The sequence below is a fragment of the Nerophis ophidion genome, linkage group LG29 (genome assembly GCF_033978795.1).
Source record: "Nerophis ophidion isolate RoL-2023_Sa linkage group LG29, RoL_Noph_v1.0, whole genome shotgun sequence".
NCBI lineage: Eukaryota > Metazoa > Chordata > Actinopteri > Syngnathiformes > Syngnathidae > Nerophis > Nerophis ophidion.
The window spans coordinates 21,318,882-21,342,696 of record NC_084639.1 but is presented as its reverse complement, the minus strand read 5'-3'; the positions used below and the strand labels follow the sequence as shown (position 1 = coordinate 21,342,696).

Sequence of the window (23,815 nt, the reverse complement as noted above, 5' to 3'; positions counted from 1 at the left end):
ACCCCTGCACTATGTAAAGCGCTTTGAGTCACTAGAGATAAAGCGATATACAAATATAATTCACTTCACTAGTGAGCCACGGCATTTTATTTAGGTTTAATTAATGATATTTTTTTGTGGTCCTTTTATTTAGAAAATTATCGAAATACGTTTTGGTTCTAAAGTAAGGGTAGGCATACTTGCCAACCCTCCCGGATTTTCCGGGAGACTCAGCGCCTCTCCCGAAAACCTCCCGGAAGAAATTTTCTCCCGAAAATCTCCCGAAATTCAGCAGGGCAGGAGGACACGCCCCCTCCTGCTCCATGCGGACCTGAGTAGGGACAGCCGGTTTTCACGTCCGCTTTCCTGTTATATAAACAGCTGGCCTGCCCAATCACGTTACAAAATTTACGTATTTTAATAAAAAACTGCACACACAAGGAGACAAAGCAGAAGAACGACGTCGTCTAATAGAGTGATTCTATGTTGTCTGTCGCCATCTCCTGGTGAATGTTGGCTATAGCGTTATGGGGTTGTTTTTTGATTGGCCAACGATTTATGTGGTGTTGCGCACCTGACGGCAAGTGACTCTCGCCAGTACGCAAACGGCAGAACAAACGTTACTCAAATAGTGAAAGGTAAGTGTTGTTGTTGTTTTTTTTTAGTAACCAGCTAGCACAGTACAGTCAGTAGAGCTGTGTTTTTATTACTGTGTATTTGATATGTGCCGTCTGAAATTCAACTATTTTATTTATATATGTAATAAAATAAATATATATAGCTAGAATTCACTGAAAGTCAAGTATTTCATGTATATATATATATATAAATATATGAAATATTAATGAAATACTCGAGTTGGTGAATTGTAGATGTAAATATACTCCTCCCCTTTTAACCACGGCCCGCCCCCCGACTACACCCCCGACCACGCCAGCACCCCCCACCTACCGAAATCGGAGGTCTCAAGGTTGGCAAGTATGATGGTATGGGGCCAGCCCTACGTACAGCGGCATAGCTCGGTTGGTAGAGTGGCCGTGCCAGCAACTCGAGGGTTGCAGGTTCGATTCCCGCTTCCGCCATCCTAGTCACTGCCGTTGTGTCCTTGGGCAAGACACTTTACCCACCCGCTCCCAGTGCCACCCACACCGGTTTAAATGTAACTTAGATATTGGGTTTCGCCATGTAAAGCGCTTTGAGTCACTAGAGAAAAGCGCTATATAAATATTATTCACTTCACTAAATATACTCCTCCCCTCTTAACCACGGCCCGCCCCATCCACGCCCCCCACCCCCCACCTCCCGAAATCGGAGGTCTCAAGCTCGGCAAGTATTTGGTATGGGACCAGCCCTACGTACTAAGAACTTTGTCCCTGCAGAGATTACAACTTTAGTTTAGTTTTTTTCCACCCAAGTGCCTGCAAGTTCACTCGTCCATGTCATTGGCTTAGTGGGCGTGTCGTCCAGGTCCTCCACAGATGGCAAGTTTACAGCTCCCAGGTCTCACGGGGGGGAGACGCCGCTAAGCAGGCTGAGCTCCCAAAAAACTGTCACCGGCTCATTATTCAGGCCGCCTGGAGGTTGAGCTTCAGCGCCTTGTATTAGCAGCCGTTAATTAACCACCTGAACCCCCCACCGCCCGGCTCCAGTTGCAGGGAAAAGGCACGTACTCTGCGCTTTCACTTTCCCTTTCGAACGCTGTGATGAATCGATGAAGCAGTCAGACCTGCTGGCTTCTCTCCCGTCCTTGCAATGCGGGTTTAACGGAGCAGGAAACGGCAGGTGTTAACTTGTTTTCCCGTCAATAAAGATGAGCGTGGCGGCATACGTGTTCGTGAGCAATGTTGAACAATAACCAAAAAGACTGTGGTCAACCTCGTAAGGCCACGTTAAAAACCTGATTTATAATGTGAGCGTTTTCATTCAAAACACGCGCACTTTCTGCATCCTCGAGAAAAATAAATACTATTATCAATCAATCAATCCATCAATCAATGTTTATTTATATAGCCCTAAATCACAAATGTCTCAAAGGGCTGCACAAACCACTACGACATCCTCGGAAGAACCCACATAAGGGCAAGGAAAACTCACACCCAGTGGGACGCTAGTGACAATGATGACTATAAGAACCTTGGAAAGGACCTCATTTGTGGTACATGGTGAAATAAGTGTGACCAGCATATGGCAGTCACACATAAGAGATACGTGTGGACTGCAATATGATGGCAGTCACACATAAGAGATATGTGTAGACTGCAATATGATGACAGTCACACATAGGAGATACGTGTAGACTGCAATATGATGGCAGTCACACATAAGAGATGCGTGTAGACTGCAATATGATGGCAGTCACACATAAGAGATACGTGTAGACTGCAATATGATGGCAGTCACACAAGAGATACGTGTGGACTGCAATACGATGGCAGTCACATGAGATACGTGTAGACTGCAGTATGATGGCAGTCACACATAAGAGATACGTGTAGACTGCAATATGATGGCAGTCACACAAGAGATACGTGTAGACTGCAATACGATGGTGGTCACACATGAGATATGTGTAGACTGCAATACGATGGCAGTCACACATAAGAAAATTGTGTAGACTGCAATATGATGGCAGTCACACATACGAGATTTGTGTAGACTGCAATATGATGGCAGTCACACATAATAGATTTGTGTAGACTGCAATATGATGGCAGTCACACATAAGAGATACGTGTAGACTGCAATATGATGGCAGTCACACATAGGAGATACGTGTAGACTGCAATATGATAGCAGTCACACATAAGAGATACGTGTAGACTGCAATATGATGGCAGTCACACATACGAGATACGTGAAGACTGCAATACGATGGCAGTCACATGAGATACGTGTAGACTGCAGTATGATGGCAGTCACACATAAGAGATACGTGTAGACTGCAATATGATGGCAGTCACACAAGAGATACGTGTAGACTGCAATACGATGGTGGTCACACATGAGATATGTGTAGACTGCAATACGATGGCAGTCACACATAAGAAAATTGTGTAGACTGCAATATGTTGGCAGTCACACATACGAGATTTGTGTAGACTGCAATATGATGGCAGTCACACATAATAGATTTGTGTGGACTGCAATATGATGGCAGTCACACATAAGAGATATGTGTAGACTGCAATATGATGGCAGTCACACATAGGAGATACGTGTAGACTGCAATATGATAGCAGTCACACATAAGAGAAACGTGTAGACTGCAATATGATGGCAGTCACACATACGAGATTTGTGTAGACTGCAATATGATGGCAGTCACACATAAGAGATTTGTGTAAACTGCAATATGATGGCAGTCACACATAAGAGGTTTGTGTAGACTGCAATATGATGGCAGTCACACATAGGAGATACGTGTAGACTGCAATATGATGGCAGTCACACATAAGAGATACGTGTAGACTGCAATGCGATGGCAGTCACACATGAGAGATACGTGTAGACTGCAATATGATGGCAGTCACACATAAGAGATTTGTGTAGACTGCAATATGATGGCAGTCACACATAAGAGATTTGTGTAGACTGCAATATGATGGCAGTCACACATTAGAGATACGTGTAGACTGCAATATGATGGCAGTCACACATAAGAGATTTGTGTGGACTGCAATATGATGGCAGTCACACATAAGAGATACGTGTAGACTGCAATATGATGGCAGTCACAAATAAGAGATATGTGTAGACTGCAATATGATGGCAGTCACACATAAGAGATACGTGTAGACTGCAATATGATGGCAGTCACAAATAAGAGATATGTGTAGACTGCAATATGATGGCAGTCACACATAAGAGATACGTGTAGACTGCAATATGATGGCAGTCACACATAAGAGATACGTGTAGACTGCAATATGATGGCAGTCACACATAAGAGATATTTGTAGACTGCAATATGATGGCAGTCACACATAAGAGATACGTGTAGACTGCAATATGATGGCAGTCACACATAAGAGATACGTGTAGACTGCAATATGATGGCAGTCACAAATAAGAGATATGTGTAGACTGCAATATGATGGCAGTCACACATAAGAGATACGTGTAGACTGCAATATGAACTCACTATGAAAGCACTAAAACATACCGGTGTAGTGAGCTAAACATTATTCACCCAAGGAACTTTTGTTATTAGAGCTTTCCGTTCGGGTGGTTTTTCACGGGACACATTTTGGGTGTTGTTGTTTTTGGACTAGTGAGCCACGGATGAGGAGATGCTGCTCCGTTATTGATTGAAATAAAGTCTGAATGTCATTCATCAGCAGTGCGCCCTAAAGTCCGGAAAACACGGTGGTTTATTTCGGTGTAATTGTGGTCTTTCCCTTACATCATCTCACACGGAGACCGATAAATATATAAATGTCAGAGTCAATAAACTTCTCAGAGTGGGGGTCACCAACACGGTGCCCGCGGACACCAGGTCGCCCGTAAGGACCAGATGAGTCACCCGCTGGCCTGTTCTAAAAATAGCTCAAATAGCAGCACTTACCAGTGAGCTGCCTTTATTTTTAAAAGTTTATTAATTTACTAGCAAGCTGGTCTCGCTTTGCTGGACATTTTTAATTCTAAGAGAGACAAAACTCATGGAATTTGAAAATCCAAGAATATATTTCAAAGATTTGGTCTTCACTTGTTTAAATAAATTCATTTATTTTTTTACTTTGCTTCTAATGACGTTCAGAAAGACAATTTTGGAGCAAAAATACAACCTTAAAAATGATTTTAGGATTTTTAAACACATATACCTTTTTACTTTTTAAATTCCTTCCTCTTCTTTCCTGACAATTTAAATCAATGTTCAAGTAAATTTATTTTTAATTGTAAAAAATAATAAATAATTTTTAATTTAAGTCTTCATTTTAGCTTCTGTTTTTTCGACAAAGACTATTTGTGAAATATTTCTTCAAACTTATTATGATTAAAATAAAAATTAAAAATATTCTGGCAAATTTTTAGAATCAAATTGAAATCTTATTTCAAAGTCTTTTGGATTTCTTTTAAACTTTTTGTTCTGGAAAATCTAGAAGAAATAATGAGTTGTCTTTGTTAGAAATATAGCTTGGTCCAATTTTTTATAAATTCTAACAAAATGCAGATTGGATTTTAACCTATTTTAAACATGTCATCAAAATTTTTAAATCTTAATCAGGAAAAATTACCAATGATGTTTCCCAAAATATGTTTTTAATTTTTTCAAAAAGATTTGAATTTGCTAGTTTTTCTCTCTTTTTCGGTTGAATTTTGAATTTTAAAGATAAACTATGTTTTAAAATTTAATTTTAATTTTTTTTCTTGTTTTCTCCTCTTTTAAACCGTTCAATTAAGTGTTTTTTTCATCATTTATTCTCTACAAAAAACCTTCCGTCAAAGGAAAAAAAAAGTACGACGGAATGACAGATAGAAATACCATTTTTTTAATATATATATAGATTTATTTATTAAAGGTAAATTGAGCAATTTGGTAGTGTAGTAGACCTAAGTATTCATTAAGTACCACCATAATGACAACATTAAATACAGTAGTGTAGTAGACCTAAGTATTCATTAGGTACCACCATAATGACAACATTAAATACAGTAAATCAATGTTCAAGTAAATTTATTTTTTTAATGTAAAGAATAATAAATATTTTTTTAATTTAAGTCTTCATTTAAGCTTCTGTTTTTTCGACGAAAAATATTTGTGAAATATTTCTTCAAACTTACGATTAAAATTAAAAAAAAAATATTCTAGCAAATTTTTAGAATCAAATTGAAATCTTATTTCAAAGTCTTTTGAATTTCTTTTAAACTTTTTGTTCTGGAAAATCTAGAAGAAATAATGAGTTGTCTTTGTTAGAAATATAGCTTGGTCCAATTTTTTATAAATTCTAACAAAATGCAGATTGGATTTTAACCTATTTTAAACATGTCATCAAAATTTTTAAATCTTAATCAGGAAAAATTACCAATGATGTTTCCCAAAATATGTTTTTGATTTTTTCAAAAAGATTTGAATTTGCTAGTTTTTCTCTCTTTTTCGGTTGAATTTTGAATTTTAAAGATAAACTATGTTTTAAAATTTAATTTTAATTTTTTTTCTTGTTTTCTCCTCTTTTAAACCGTTCAATTAAGTGTTTTTTTCATCATTTATTCTCGACAAAAAACCTTCCGTCAAAGGAAAAAAAAAGTACGACGGAATAACGGACAGAAATACCCATTTTTTTAATATATATATGGATTTATTTATTAAAGGTAAATTGAGAAATTGGTAGTGTAGTAGACCTAAGTATTCATTAAGTACCACCATAATGACAACATTAAATACAGTAGTGTAGTAGACCTAAGTATTCATTAGGTACCACCATAATGACAACATTAAATACAGTAAATCAATGTTCAAGTAAATTTATTTTTTTAATGTGAAGAATAATAATTTTTTTTAAATTTAAGTCTTCATTTTAGCTTCTGTTTTTTCGACGAAAAATATTTGTGAAATATTTCTTCAAACTTATGATTAAAATAAAAAATTAAAATATTCCGGGAAAAATGTTTAGAATCAAATTGAAATCTTATTTCAAAGTCTTTTGAAATGATTTTAAACTTTTTGTTCTGGAAAATCTAGAAGAAATAATGATTTGTCTTTGTTAGAAATATAGCTTGGTCCAATTTTTTATAAATTCTAACAAAGTGCAGATTGGATTTTAACCTATTTAAAACATGTCATCAAAATTCTAAAATTAGTCTTAATTAGGAAAAATTACTAATGATGTTTCCCAAAATATGTTTTTAATTTTTTCAAAAAGATTTGAATTTGCTAGTTTTTCTCTTTTTTTCGGTTGAAGTTTGAATTTTAAAGATAAACTATGTTTTACAATTTAATTTTCATGTTTTTTATTGTTTTCTCCGCTTTTAAACCGTTCAATTAAGTGTTTTTTTCATAATTTATTCTCTACAAAAAACCTTCCGTAAAAGGAAAATAAAACTACGACGGAATGACAGACAGAAATACCAATTTTTTAATATATATATAGATTTATTTATTAAAGGTAAATTGAGCAAATTGGTAGTGTAGTAGACCTAAGTATTCATTAAGTACCACCATAATGACAACATTAAATACAGTAGTGTAGTAGACCTAAGTATTCATTAAGTACCACCATAATGACAACATTAAATACAGTAGTGTAGTAGACCTAAGTATTCATTAAGTACCACCATAATGACCACATTAAATACAGTAGTGTAGTAGACCTAAGTATTCATTAGGTACCACCATAATGACAACATTAAATACAGTAAATCAATGTTCAAGTACATTTATTTTTTTAATGTAAAGAATAATAAATATTTTTTTAATTTAATTCTTCATTTTAGCTTCTGTTTTTTCGACGAAAAATATTTGTGAAATATTTCTTCAAACTTATGATTAAAATCTAAAAATAAAAATATTCCGGCAAATTTTTAGAATCAAATTGAAATCTTATTTCAAAGTCTTTTGAAATTATTTTAAACTTTTTGTTCTGGAAAATCTAGAAGAAATAATGAGTTGTCTTTGTTAGAAATATAGCTTGGTCCAATTTTTTATAAATTCTAACAAAGTGCAGATTGGATTTTAACCTATTTAAAACATGTCATCAAAATTCTAAAATTAATCTTAATCAGGAAAAATTACTAATGATGTTTCCCAAAATATGTTTTTAATTTTTTCAAAAAGATTTGAATTTGCTAGTTTTTCTCTCTTTTTTTCGGTTGACTTTTGAATTTTAAAGATAAACTATGTTTTAAAATTTAATTTTCATATTTTTTCTTGTTTTCTCCTCTTTTAAACCGTTCAATTAAGTGTTTTTTTCCGCATTTATTCTCTACAAAAAACTTCCGTCAAAGGAAAAAAAAAGTATGACGGAATAACAGACAGAAATACCCATTTTTGTAATATATATATGGATTTATTTATTAAAGGTAAATTGAGAAATTGGTAGTGTAGTAGACCTAAGTATTCATTAGGTACCACCATAATGACAACATTAAATACAGTAAATCAATGTTCAAGTACATTTGTTTTTTTATTGTAAAGAATAATACATCTTTTTTTAATTTAAGTCTTCATTTAAGCTTCTGTTTTTTAGAAGAATACTTGTGAAATATTTCTTCAAACTTATTATGATTAAAATAAAAAATTAAAATATTCTGGCAAATTTTTAGAATCAAATTGAAATCTTATTTCAAAGTCTTTTGAATCTCTTTTAAACTTTTTGTTCTGGAAAATCTAGAAGAACTAATGATTTGTCTTTGTTAGAAATATAGCTTGGTCCAATTTTTTATAAATTCTAACAAAATGCAGATTGGATTTTAACCTATTTAAAACATGTCATCAAAATTCTAAAATTAATCTTAATCAGGAAAAATTACTAATGATGGTTCACAAAATATGTTTTTAATTTTTTCAAAAAGATTTGAATTTGCTAGTTTTTCTCTTTTTTCGGTTGAATTTTGAATTTTAAAGATAAACTATGTTTTAAAATTTAATTTTAATTTTTTTTCTTGTTTTCTCCTCTTTTAAACCGTTCAATTAAGTGTTTTTTTCCGCATTTATTCTCTACAAAAAACTTCCGTAAAAGGAAAAAAAATGTACGACGGAATGACAGACAGAAATACCATTTTTTAAATATATATATAGATTTATTTATTAAAGGTAAATTGAGCAAGTTGGTAGTGTAGTAGACCTAAGTATTCATTAGGTACCACCATAATGACAACATTAAATACAGTAGTGTAGTAGACCTAAGTATTCATTAAGTACCCCCATAATGACAATAAAAATATAGTAGTGTAGTAGACCTAAGTATTCATTAGGTACCACCATAATGACAACATTAAATACAGTAAATCAATGTTCAAGTACATTTAATTTTTTAAATGTAAAGAATAATAAATATGTTTTTAATTTAAGTCTTCATTTTAGCTTCTGTTTTTTCGACGAAAAATATTTGTGAAATATTTCTTCAAACTTATGATTAAAATTAAAAAAAAAATATTCTAGCAAATTTTTAGAATCAAATTGAAATCTTATTTCAAAGTCTTTTGAAATTATTTTAAACTTTTTGTTCTGGAAAATCTAGAAGAAATAATGAGTTGTCTTTGTTAGAAATATAGCTTGGTCCAATTTTTTATAAATTCTAACAAAATGCAGATTAGATTTTAACCTATTTTAAACATGTCATCAAAATTCTAAAATGTATCCTAATCAGGAATAATTACTAATGATGTTCCATAAATTCTATTTTTTTATTTATTCAAAACGATTAGAATTTGCTAGTTTTTCTCTTTTTTTCGGTTGAATTTTGAATTTTAAAGAGTCGAAACTGAAGATAAACTATGATTTAAAATTTAATTTTCTTTTTTTTTCTTGTTTTCTCCTCTTTTAAACCGTCCAATTAAGTGTTTTTTTTCATCATTTGTTCTCTACAAAAAACCTTCCGTCAAAGGAAAAAAAAAGTACGACGGAATAACAGACAGAAATACCCATTTTTTTAATATAAATATCCATCCATCCATCCATTTTTCTACCGCTTATTCCCTTTCGGGGTCGGGGGTGGGGCGCTGGCGCCTATCTCAGCTACGATCGGGCGGAAAGCGGGGTACACCCTGGACAAGTCGCCACCTCATCGCAGATTTATTTACTAAAATTAAATTGAGCAAATTGGCTATTTCTAGCAATTTATTTAAGTGTGTATCAAACTGGTAGCCCTTTGCATTAATCAGTACCCAAGAAGTAGCTTTTAGTTTGAAAAAAGTTGGTGACCCCTGTATTAGAGTATACTGTGATTCCCAACCACTGCGCCGCGGCAGCATAAAAGGAGACCATCAGGTGTAGGTTTCCTACAATATTGCATCTCTTCATTGTATTCCTTCCATAAGATAGCAGAAGGTACGTGGCTAACCTGCCTCCACCCCGACTCTTTAGTTGTGTGGTTGATGTCAGTCATCCCTCAGCCTCTGAAAAACTCCTTTGTCAAGACCGAGGACCTCCAGAAGAGTCCATAGCCACCAACATCACCGCAACACCCGTTCCCTCTCCCGTGACTACATGCTCTGAGATTAGTGTCACGCTCCCTCGGGTTTTGTCGGGTTCTGTCAGCTGCGTGCATGTAAACAGTCTGATTAGCGCTCTCGTGTCAAACCTGTTTATTAAAAAGTGCGTCTGTTGGGATCGGCGGGAAAAGGCTGCCGTCATTTTTCATCCCTGCTCCGACTTGCCGAAACTGTCTGAACAAGCCCGGCTGCATGGAGATGTAATGAGGACTGTCACACACACACACACACACACACACACACACACACACACACACACACACACACACACACACACACACACACACACACACACACACACAGTCCATAGTAGATCTAACATAATAGTGTGAGAGTCCAGTCCATTGTGGATCTAACATAATAGTGAGAGTCCAGTCCATTGTGGATCTAACATAATAGTGAGAGTCCAGTCCTTTGTGGATCTAACATAATAGTGAGAGTCCAGTCCATAGTGGATCTGACATTATAGTGAGAGTCCAGTCCATAGTGGATATAACATAATAGTGTGAGAGTCCAGTCTATAGTTGATCAAACCTAACAGTAAGACTCCAGTCATTAGTGGATCTAACATAATAGTGAGACAATAATTACAGATTGATATCTCAAAACTTGACTTATAACCCGGTGCGTCTAATGTACGGAATAATTCTGGTTGTATTCACGGACCTCGAAGCTATTTTATTTGCTACATGGTGAAATTTTAAGTGTGGCCAGTAGATGGCAGTCACACAAGAGATATGTGTAAACTGCAATATGATGGCAGTCCCACATAAGAGATTGGGGTGGACTGTAATATGATGGCAGTCACACATAAGAGATAAATGTAGACTGCAATATGATGGCAGTCACACATAAGAGATACATTTAGACTGCAATATGATGGCAGTCACACATAAAAGATACATTTAGACTGCAATATGATAGTAGTCACACATAAGAGATACATTTAGACTGCAATATGATGGCAGTCACACATAAGAGATACATTTAGACTGCAATATGATGGCAGTCACACATAAGAGATACATTTAGACTGCAATATGATGGCAGTCACACATAAGAGATACATTTAGACTGCAATATGATGGCAGTCACACATAAGAGATACATTTAGACTGCAATATGATGGCAGTCACACATAAAATATACATTTAGACTGCAATATGATGGCAGTCACACATAAGAGATACATTTAGACTGCAATATGATGGTAGTCACACATAAGATACATTTAGACTGCAATATGATGGCAGTCACACATAAGAGATACGTGTAGACTGCAATGTGATGGCAGTCACACATAAGAGATACGTGTAGACTGCAATATGATGGCAGTCACACAAGAGATACATGTAGACTGCAATATGATGGCAGTCACACATAAGAGATACATGTAGACTGCAATATGATGGTAGTCACACATACGATACATTTAGACTGCAATATGATGGCATTCACACATAAGAGATACATGTAGACTGCAATATGATGACAGTCACACATAACAGATACATGTAGACTGCAATATGATGGCACTCACACATAACAGATACATGTAGACTGCAATATGATGGCAGTCACACATAACAGATACATGTAGACTGCAATATGATGGCAGTCACACATGAGAGATACATTTAGACTGCAATATGATGGCAGTCGCACATAACAGATACATGTAGACTGCAATACGATGCCAGTCACACATAACAGATACATGTAGACTGCAATACGATGGCAGTCACACATAACAGATACATGTAGACTGCAATATGATGGCAGTCACACATAACAGATACATGTAGACTGCAATACGATGGCAGTCACACACAAAAGATACATTTAGACTGCAATATGATGGCAGTCACACATAAGAGATACATGTAGACTGCAATATGATGGCAGTCACACATAACAGATACATGTAGACTGCAATATGATGTCTGTCACACATAACAGATACATTTAGACTGCAATATGATGGCAGTCACACATAAGAGATACATGTAGACTGCAATGTGATGGCAGTCACACTTAAGAGATATGTGTAGACTGCAATATGAAGGCAGTCATGCATTAGAGATACGTGTAGACTGCAATATAACGGCAGTCACACATAAGAGATATGAGTAGTCTTCAATATGATGGCAGTCGCACATAAGAGATATGTGTAGACTGAATTTTTCCTTGCCCTGATGGGGTATCTGAGCCGAGGATGTCGTTTTGGCTTGTGCGGCCCTTTGAGACACTCGTGATTTAGGGCTATATAAGTGAACATTGATGGATTGAAAACATTGAATAAAATATATGGTCCGGAAAATACAGTTGGACTTCATCTTTCCACTAAATGAAACACAGCTATCTCAAAAATTGGTAGTAGTCGTGCATACTACCAATGCCACCATGCTTGATGGTAGTCAAGTACAACCCCGCCTGGTTCTTTCCCGTCTTTTCTGGTAGCTCCGGGGCTTTTAGCTCGGTTGCTAGCACGCTTGTCTCCCATGCCGGACAACTCAGATCTGAGGAAAAGAAGGCACTGAACCAGACAAGGTCTGGATCGCACTTTTGAGGCATGGCGTCTGAAAAAATGGTGTTGCCTTACAGACGGTCAGCACCGACCCTTACCCTGTGAAGCTGCACTACGACAAGCCCCGGGACCAGGTGTGGGTCCTCAGCTGGGGGGACCGGCAGAAGAACTACCCCACCCTGCAGGTATTGCACTAAAGCGTGGGTAAAACCGTCCGGTGGGATTCTTAACGGCTCTTCCCATCCGACAGGTGATCAGTCAGGCCAGTGGGAAAGTCTCCCATCACGCCGTCCACACGCAGCCGGTGGGGCGACGCGTGGACCGAGTGGACGACTTCTTCATCCCCCCGTCCGGCCTCATCGCCATCCACGTCAGGTGCGTGAGTCGACAATCTTCAATTCCCTTCTGCTAGGCTGACCTTATTCTGAAAACCCAAAAAGCATTTTTTCCCCTCTGTTGACTGCTGTGTTGGCGCTAGAGATTTTTAAAATGGGGTCCCAGGGACACCATCAAGTCATTAAAATGGGGTCCCACAGTAAATTTTTGGGGTCCCACTTTTTTTGTAAGCTTTTTAAAAAATAATGATAAACGTATTCATTATCCTGTTATATCTCACATTCTATATATCGTGTTTTGGAAAAAAGGTTGTCATAAACGTTACTTAATTCATAAAAAAAGACACATTTGTATACATATGTAAATGTATTCAGTTATAAACATTCATTAAATAGCTCAAAAAGCAGCACTTACCAGTGAGCTGCCTCAATTTTTTTTAATTGTATTTATTTACTAGCAAAATGGTCTGGCTTTGCTCGACATTTTTAATTCAAAGAGAGACAAAACTCAAATAGAATTTGAAAATCCAAGAAAATGTTTTAAAGACTTGGTCTTCACTTGTTTAAATAAATGTATTTATTTTTTTACTTTGCTTTTTATAACTTCCAGAAAGACAATTTTAGACCAAAAATACAACAATTAAAAAGGTTTTTAGTATTTTTAAACACATATACCTTTTTACCTTTTAAATTCCTTCCTCTTCTTTCCTTACAATTTAAATTAATGTTCAAGTATTTTTTTAAAATTGTAAATAATAATAAATACATTTTAATTTGATTCTTCATTTTAGCTTCTTTTTTCGACGAAGAATATTTGTGAAATATTTTTTCTAACATATTATGATTAAAATTCCCAAAAAATATTCTGGCAAATCTAGAAAATCTGTAGAATCAAATTTAAATCTTATTTCAAAGTGGATTTTAACCTATTTAAAACATGTCATCAAAATTCTAAAATTAATCTTAATCAGGAAAAAATTAATAATGATGTTCCATAAATTATTTTCTAAAAATTTTTCAAAAAGATTCGAATTAGCTAGTTTTTCTCCTAATTTTTTTCGGTTGAATTTTGAATCCTGCGATGAGGTGGCGACTTGTCCAGGGTGTACACCGCCTTCCGCCCGATTGTAGCTGAGATAGGCACCAGCGCCCCCCGTGACCCCGAAAGGGAATAAGCGGTAGAAAATGGATGGATGGATGCATTTTGAATTTTAAATAGTCAAAATTGTTTCAAAATTTAATTTTTGATTTTTTTTGTGTTTTCTCCTCTTTTAAACCGTTCAATTAAGTGTTTCTTTCATCATTTTTTGTCTACAAAAAACCTTCCGTAAAAGGAAAAAAAATGTACGATGGAATGACATACAGAAATACCAATTTATATATATATATATATATATATATATATATATATATATATATATATATATATATATATATTTATTTATTAAAGGTAAATTGAGCAAATTGGCTATTTCGGGCAATTTATTTAAGTGTGTATCAAACTGGCAGCCCTTCGCATTAATCAGTACCCAAGAAGTAGCTCTTGGTTTCAAAAAGGTTGGTGACCCCTGTTCTAAACTTTACCTCTGCTTTTAGTTTTTTCTATGTTTTTATTTAATAAGTTAGTGTATTTATTTCAGTATAAAAGTGTAAAAAGTGTTTTGCTTCGGTCATGAAATGATGATAATGGTGTGCCAGGGCATTTATACATTTTATATTTAACGCTACATCAACTTCACATCTATCCTTCATTTCAAAATATTTTATTTTTTTTTATGTTGTTTTTTTGTTTGTTTGTTTTCCGCCCCTTTTTGTCAAACAAAACTATGTTTTTAATGGCAAACACACAAAATATGCAAAGTCATCCACCAAAAATATTTTCCTTGGTGGAATATTTGATGTGAAGTCATGGGAACCTTGGATAGGTCAATAATTCACAATAACATTGATTTTGATTCTATATTATGTTTTGAGCAATGACAGTTTGAAAGAGAAAAAAGCTTTGTTTTATTAGTCAACATTGCAATTTTTTCGAAATTACACTTCACCTTTAAGCTTTTTTATTTATAAATAAATGATAAATGGGTTGTACTTGTATAGCGCTTTTCTACCTTCAAGGTACTCAAAGTGCTTTGACACTACTTCCACATTCACACACACATTCCCACACTGATGGAGGGAGCTGCCATGCAAGGCGCCAACCAGCACCCATCAGGAGCAAGGGTGAAGTGTCTTGCTCAGGACACAACGGACGTGACGAAGTTGGTACTAGGTGGGATTTGAACCAGTTTTGTTATGTTTTAGGTCAGCCACTTCTCCAAAAGACTCCTTTTAAACACTCCTCGCACATAAACACTTTTAAAAGGCAAAAAACTGCCCCGTTTTTCGACCTGCAAAGTATGTTTTTGAGGTGAAGGAGTCTGCTCGGATGCTGGTTAGCTTGAAGCTAACAGCTAGCCTGTCTCCGTCCTCGAACGATGTGGATCCAGTTGGGAGATAAAAGTGAAGTTTCCATGGACTCACAAATACTAAAATAACTCATTTACTGGAGTTAAAAATGTTGACTTTACACTCACCTTAATGTTTACCAAAAAGTCTATTTCCTTTTCCCGGCAAAACTCGAACCAACACTTCCTGTCACTTCCCTAACTTCCCCGGAAGTCCCGCCCCCCGGCCAAAGCCATTGGCTAACACTCCGTAGCCAGCCGCTACAATATTTACAGCCAGACGTCATATATATATATATATATATATATATATTAGGGCTTAATCGAAGTTATTCGCACTTTTTCTCCGATTAATCGCGATTAACTGCATTGTATACGCAAAGCCCAATAATGAATTCAAAAGTAGTGTGTAGTGCACCTTTATTGGAATATTCTCCCACATGAACAAAAGCGCCGAAACATTTCTTGTTGCAAACACAATTTAAATCAGTCCTTGTTAAACATTAGCAGTTAAATAGCATATTTTATGAAAATCAACTCAAAAAATGTAAATACAAACATTTAGGCTTATTGCCACTGCCAGAGTATTTAAGTTATCCTGTTTGTTATGGAAAATAAATACAATCTACATACAAATCTCTGTGCCACAATCATAATATCTGAACAGGCAATTTCTGAGGTAACAGCAGAAACATTTTTTTTTATCAGGGATCTTATGTTTAAAAAACCTATATTATAGGTAGTGGGCTGTTTTAGGGAATTTTTGATTAAATTATCCGTAGTAGCAATATTAATAATGTTGCGTTTATTCTGCGTAGTGCACTTAAAATAATTATGACCATATCTAGGAATTGATATGATGGGAATTTTCCGATTGTTTGCTTGGTGCTTTGATAAACTGAAGGCATCATATACATGGTACTATATTGTGATGTTATGAGCCAGGGAAAAAAAGAACTACCCTACCCAGCATGCAACAGGAGTGAGGAGCATGTGCGTTAGCCCGGTATAGGTTGTGTGTCGCCATGACAGCATCTTGTATGTTGTGATATGCACGCTCTGAAAGCAAACGTTAAGAACTCAGCCAACACTCCTCGTCTGCATTATTCATAAATAGACAGACAACACAAATACTCCGCTGCTTCACGGGCCGCTGGATGTAGCCGGCAAAGTATTCCCATGCTAGCTAGCCGGTCTAGCAAGCACGCCTCATTCAGTCCAAAACGTCCCGATCTATCCACATCCAGAATTGTCTGGCAGTCGTAAGGCGGAGTGACCACGCTGTAAGCCAGCCATGACATTTGCAGAATTGTCCGGTATTTTTGCCAAATGTTCCATCTTTACCAATAGCCCCTCGACGCCCAAGTACATCCGGGAGATGCCATCTTTATAAGAAAAGGCGTTAACAAAATAAAAGCATGTAAACAACATACGCAAATACGCGATAAAATAATTGTCGGCGTTAATAGATTGATGAGTTAACTCGTAATTAACGCATTAATTTGCCCACCCCTAATATATATATATATATATATATATATATATATATATATATATATATACATACACATACAGTTGTGATCAAAATTATTCAACCGCCACACAATTTTGGTGTTTTAGCAAGTTGGACATTTATTCCGTATTTTTTTAATAGTCATATCAAATAAAGATGTGTCAAAAAGACAAATGCAACTTCAAGTGTAACACTGTGTTTTACAAAATACCAAAAAAGGACATTTTTCTTAATATCTCATTGACAAAATGATTCAACCCCCTAGTTCCATGCATCTTTAGTACTTAGTAGAACACCCTTTGGCAGTAATGACATCCTTCAAACGTGATACATAAGCTTCTTGCAAGCATCTACAGGTATTTTAGCCCATTCCTCTTGGACAAAGGCCTCCAGTTCATTCATATTCTTGGGCTTCTTGGGACTTTTTCAACTCCCGCCACAGCTTTTCTATAGGATTTAGGTCTGGCGACTGTGAAGGCCACTCCAGAGTCTTCCAGCCCTTCTTCTGCAACCACCCTGATGTTGATTTGGAGGTATGCTTGGGATCGTTGTCCTGTTGGAAGGTCCAACGTCTCCCAAGCCTCAGCTTCATCACTGACTTCATGACATTTGCAGCTAATATATCCTGCTAGGAAATAGAATTCATAATGCCTTGGAGATTCCCGGTACCTGAGGCAGAGAAACAGCCCCAGAGCATGATTGACCCCCCACCATGCTTAACAGTAGGCAAGGTGTTCTTCTCTTTGTGAGCTTCATTCCAGACATAAAGTTGATTCATAGACCGAAAGAGTTCCAGTTTTGTCTCATCACTCCATAGAACAGTTTCCCAAAACCTTTGGAGTTCGTCCAGATGTTTTCTTTCTTGTGCCTGGTAGTCAGAAGTGGGGTTCGCCTAGGAGTTCTGGCATGGAGGCCTTCATCTCGTAGTGCGCGCCTTATTGTCTGGGACGAAACCTGCGTTCCCCCCTCTGCAATGTCCTGTTGTAGTTCCTCAGCATCCTCTTTCTACCACGCCCAGGTAGTGTTTCCACTGTGCCTTTAGCTTTAAACTTGTGAATTATGCTCCCAACTGTGTCTCTTGGAATGTGTAATGTATTTGCTATTTTCTTATATCCATATCCTTTCGAGTGGATCGTGAGATCGACAGGCGGATCGGTGCGGCGTCTTCAGTAATACGGACGTTGTACCGATCCGTTGTGGTGAAGAAGGAGCTGAGCCGGAAGGCAAAGCTCTCAATTTACCGGTCGATCTACGTTCCCATCCTCACCTATGGTCATGAGCTTTGGGTCATGACCGAAAGGATAAGATCACGGGTACAAGCGGCCGAAATGAGTTTCCTCCGCCGGGTGGCGGGTTTCTCCCTTAGAGATAGGGTGAGAAGCTCTGCCATCCGGGAGGAACTCAAAGTAAAGCCGCTGCTCCTCCACATCGAGAGGAGCCAGATGAGGTGGTTCGGGCATCTGGTCAGGATGCCACCCGAACGCCTCCCGAGGGAGGTGTTTAGGGCACGTCCAACCGGTAGGAGGCCACGGGCAAGACCCAGGACACGTTGGGAAGACTATGTCTCCCGGCTGGCCTGGGAACGCCTCGGGATCCCCAGGGAAGAGCTAGACGAAGTGGCTGGGGAGAGGGAAGTCTGGGTTTCGCTGCTTAGGCTGTTGCCCCCGCGACCCGACCTCGGATAAGCGGAAGATGATGGATGGATGGATGGATATCCTTTCTTATGAAGAGAAATGACCTCCTCTCTTGACTTCTTTGACCACTCCCTGGACTTCACCATGTTGCAAATACACCATTGACCATCTACTATCAGGTTAATTGTTGCTCGTTAAGGTTCTAATCACATCTACAGGTGTTTTCAACACCTGATTGAAAAGACCTTATTCAAATTCTGTTCTTAAGAGTTATGATCTTCAAGGGGTTGAATAATTTTGTCAATGAGATATTAAGAGAATAGGTTGATTGGCAACACTAAATTGGCCCTAGTGTGTGAATGTGAGTGTGAATGTTGTCTGTCTATCTGTGTTGGCCCTGCGATGAGGTGGCGACTTGTCCAGGCTGTACCCTGCCTTCCGCCCGATTGTAGCTGAGATAGGCACCAGCGCCCCCCGCAACCCCGAAAGGGAATAAGCGGTAGAAAATGGATGGATATTAAGAGAAATGACACTGTTTGGTATGTTACAAAATATAATGTTGTAATTCAAGTTGCATTTGTCTATTTAATGCATCTTTATTTGATATGACTATAAACAAAATACGGAATAAATGTCCAACTTGCTAAAACACCAAATTTGTGTGCGGGTTGAATAATTTTGATCACAACTGTGTGTGTGTATATATACGTGTATATATATGTATAATATATATACAGTAACTTAACCCTGGACCTACATTGAAAATACACGCAACCCTAATTAAAAATGCCGGACATTCGACGCATTTAAAAAAAAACGCCCGGACACCCCGTACATTCTCGCAAAAGAGAACATGTCCGAGGAAAAGAGGACGTATGTTCTGCCAACCTTCTTTCTGCACACCCTTTCTCAATAAAATACCATTTTCACGCTGACTGATGCTTCTGCAACATCTCCACAAATGACACGTTGGAAAAGTGGAAAAAAGACGTGCCGGTTTTGAAAGGTGTTGAAGGTGCTTTCACACGCACGGCGGCTTAATGACGTTGCCAAGCATTTCGGTGCGGGGAGTCAAGGCTGATGACCGCCATCGGAGAGGGAGGCGGTCTTATTTTAGCTCAGCCTGACACGTGGAAAACATGGGCTGGGTTTGGACAGAGTTGCAAGGCCGCGGATAATTGATGTAAGTTACTTGAATTTGCATGAATTGGTTAGGGTTAGGCAGCACGGTGGGACATTGGGTTAGTGCAGTGTTTTTCAACCTTGCGTGCCGTGAGTTACAGTCTGGTGTGCCGTGGAAGATTATCTAATTTCACCTATTTGGGTTTAAAATAGTTTTGCAAACCAGTGATTATAGTCCGTTGTTGAGTGTCGGTGCTGTCTAGAGCCGGGCAGATTAACCGTGTAATACTCCTCCATATCAGTAGGTGGCAGCCGGTAGCTAATTATTTTGTAGATGTCGAAAACAGCGGGAGGTAGTGTGCAGGTAAAAAGGTATTTAATGCTTAAAATAAAATAAAACATTTGAAAAAACAACAAGCAAAAAAAAAAATACCTCATTTCCATTGCATCACTTCCATTAGTAAAGACAAACAGTAGTTTGTTTGTCTCTCCTAATTTTGACGACACAATGTGTCCAATATTTACCTCAATGAAAAAAGAAGACATATCTAATGCTCATTTAATAGTTAAACAAAACCAGATATGCATCCAGCCATCCATTGTCTACCGCTTATTCCCTTTGGGGTTGCGGGGGCGGGCGCATATAATGGATCCCATATTTCAAAATAAGACTCATTACTATGTGTTATTGGTATGATACATATTGAAATATTAGCATTATTATTAGACATATGGTGTATTCAGCAACATACTTTTATAATTGTATAGCTGCTACAGGACTTATGGGGCTGTTTAAAACAAATTCAATACAAGCAACGCTTATATAACTTAATCAACTTTCAAAAAACTTTCGAAAAAATTGTATATTAAATATAATGTAAATAAAAAAATTGATTTCCTCTTTTCTATTTGCCGCCATCTGAGTTAAATATCAATATTAACTTTTCCCACAGGCTAATATTTTTTTAAATGACATAACAATGAATAAATCAACCATTCAGGCCTTTTTATTGCTCAATTTGCGACACACTGATCTAATCAGATATGCCCAAGCCAGATACCTGGCATCTTTTCTTGGATGCTAATTAATGTCGGGGCTCAGGTGGGCAGAGTTGGTAGCGGGGGGTGTATATTGTAGCATCCCGGAAGAGTTAGTACTGCAAGGGGTTCTGGGTATTGTTTTCTGTTGTGTTTATGTTGTGTTACGGTGCAGATGTTCTTGTTTGGTGCGGGTTCACAGTGTGGCGCGTATTTGTAATAGTGTTAAAGTTGTTTATGCGGCCACCCTCATTGTGACCTGTATGGCTGTTGATCAAGTATGCCTTGCATTCACGTACGTGTGTGTAAAAGCCACTTATAGTATGTGACTGGACCGGCACGCTGTTAGTAAGGAGGAAAGGCGGACGTGACGACAGGTTGTAAGAAACGCTTAAGACTGTTCCATTAAGGCACTCCCCCAATATTGTTGTACGGGTGGAAATCGGGAGAATTTTGGGAGGGGCACTGAAATTCTGGAGTCTTCCGGGAAAACCGGGAGGGTTGGCACCGCCGCTGTATAATACCGGCGGGCCAGCTCTAACGTTAATTTGATATTGCCTTAAGGGCCAAATGAAACTACCCGGCGGGCCAAATGTGGCCCGCGGGCCAGAGTTTGACGCCCATGTGCTAAATCCTTATCTAAATACGGCCGTCTGCACCACTTTTCAATTGCACGAGCAGTCTCAGTAGATCAGTACACTCTATTTTATAGATTGCACATGCACATTTCTGCTTTGTGTTCGGATCTTAATAAATCAGCTGTCGTTCAAAAAAAAAAGACAACTCCACGTCAACTTAAAGACAGCATACGTTCATTCCAGATGGTTAATAATAATGACCGTATTTTCCGGACCATAAGGCAAAATGCCGATGAATGGTCTATGTTTGATCTTTTTTCATATATAAGGCGCACCGGATTAAAGGGCAAAATAAAGGGGTCATATTTTGTAAAAAAATTTGTATAAAATGTAAAAGGTTCTTTGGCATGTCACCGGTACGTTTTTGCGCTTTCATGGCGAGTTTACTGACGGATATAAGTAAGAACTTAACACTAATTTATGTCAGAAGATGGCAACTGTTGAGGATGAAAGTCACATAACAAGAAGCAGCTTATCGACTATGGTGCGGACACGGACTACAATGGCGGATTTGCGCAATTGTTCAGGATTTATGCAGATCCAGAAGGTATGAAAAGTCTCTTTTGCATAATATTGTGAAACATAACGCCAAATAATGTCTTACTTATACACACACCATAATAATACTCTATGTTGAAGCACAGTACAATCCACCAAGCGGTGTGGCTTCATAGCTTACCAAAGTCCTACTAAAACATTTTGATAAATTTTTGAGCGCCGTGTGTAATGTTCTATATTTTCAATGGAACATTTACAATGTTGGTGTTGTTTACTTGGGTCATATTGCAGTCTAGTCGTATCTCTTATGTGTGACTGCATCATTATTGCAGTCTTCATGTATCTCTTATGTGTGACTGCATCAAATTGCAGTCCAAACGTATCTCTTATGTGTGACTGCCATCAAATTGCAGTTTACACGTATCTCTTATGTGTGACTGCCATCCTATTGCAGTCTTCACATATCTCTTGTGTGACTGCCATCATATTGCAGTCTACATATATCTCTTATGTGTGACTGCCATCTTATTGCAGTCCACACGCATCTCTTATGTGTGACTGCCATCATATTGCAGTCCTCACGTATCTCGTATGTGTGACTGCCATCATATTGCATTCTAAACATATCTCTTATGTTTGAATGCCATCATATTGCAGTCTACATATATATCTTATGTGTGACTGCCATCATATTGCAGTCTACATATATATCTTATGTGTGACTGCCATCATATTGCAGTCTACACGTATCTCTTATGTGTGACTGCCATCATACTGCAGTCTCCACACATCTCTTATGGGTAACTGCCATCATAGTGCAGTTGACATGTATCTCATATGTGTGACTGCCATCATATTGCATTTTAAACATATATCTTATGTTTGAATGCCATCATAATGCATTCCACACATATCTCTTATGGGTGACTGCCATCATATTGCAGTCTACATATATATCCTATGTGTGACTGCCATCATATTGCAGTCTCCATATATATCTTATGTGTGACTGCCATCATATTGCAGTTTCCATATATATCTTACGTGTGACTGCCATCATATTGCAGTCCACACGTATCTCTTATGTGTGACTGCCATCATATTGCAGTCCTCACGTATCTCGTATGTATGACTGCCATCATATTGCATTCTAAACATATCTCTTATGTTTGAATGCCATCATAATGCATTCTACACATATCTCCTATGAGTGACTGCCATCATATTGCAGTCTACACATATCTCTTATGTGTGACTGCCATCATACTGCAGTCTCCACATATCTCTTATGGGTAACTGCCATCATAGTGCAGTTGACACGTATCTCGTATGTGTGACTGCCATCATATTGCATTCTAAACATATATCTTATGTTTGAATGCCATCATAATGCATTCTACACATATCTCCTATGAGTGACTGCCATCATATTGCAGTCTACACATATCTCATATGTGTGACTGCCATCATATTGCAGTCTACACATATCTCTAATGTGTGACTGCCATCATATTGCAGTCTACATGTATATCTTATGTGTGACTGCCATCATATTGCAGTCTCCATATATATCTTACGTGTGACTGCCATCATATTGCAGTCTTCACGTATCTCTTATATGTGACTGCCATCATACTGCAGTCTCCACATATCTTTTATGGGTAACTGCCATCATATTGCATTCTACACATATCTATGTGTGACTGCCATCATATTGCAGTTTCCATATATATCTTACGTGTGACTGCCATCATATTGCAGTCCACACGTATCTCTTATGTGTGACTGCCATCATATTGCAGTCCTCACGTATCTCGTATGTATGACTGCCATCATATTGCATTCTAAACATATCTCTTATGTTTGAATGCCATCATAATGCATTCTACACATATCTCCTATGAGTGACTGCCATCATATTGCAGTCTACACATA

General features: G+C 37.3%; 1 protein-coding gene across 4 annotated transcripts in view; it reads left to right on the top strand.

Moving 5' to 3' along the window:
* Positions 1 to 23,815, top strand: part of fstl5 (follistatin-like 5) — a 465,215-nt gene that overhangs the window by 415,296 nt on the left and 26,104 nt on the right. For all 4 annotated transcript variants that reach the window (XM_061891749.1, XM_061891746.1, XM_061891747.1 and 1 more), the window contains exons 14-15: positions 12,733 to 12,840; positions 12,906 to 13,030. In XM_061891749.1, the coding sequence (XP_061747733.1) occupies positions 12,733 to 12,840; positions 12,906 to 13,030 (233 nt within the window). The remainder of the gene's footprint in view (positions 1 to 12,732; positions 12,841 to 12,905; positions 13,031 to 23,815) is intronic.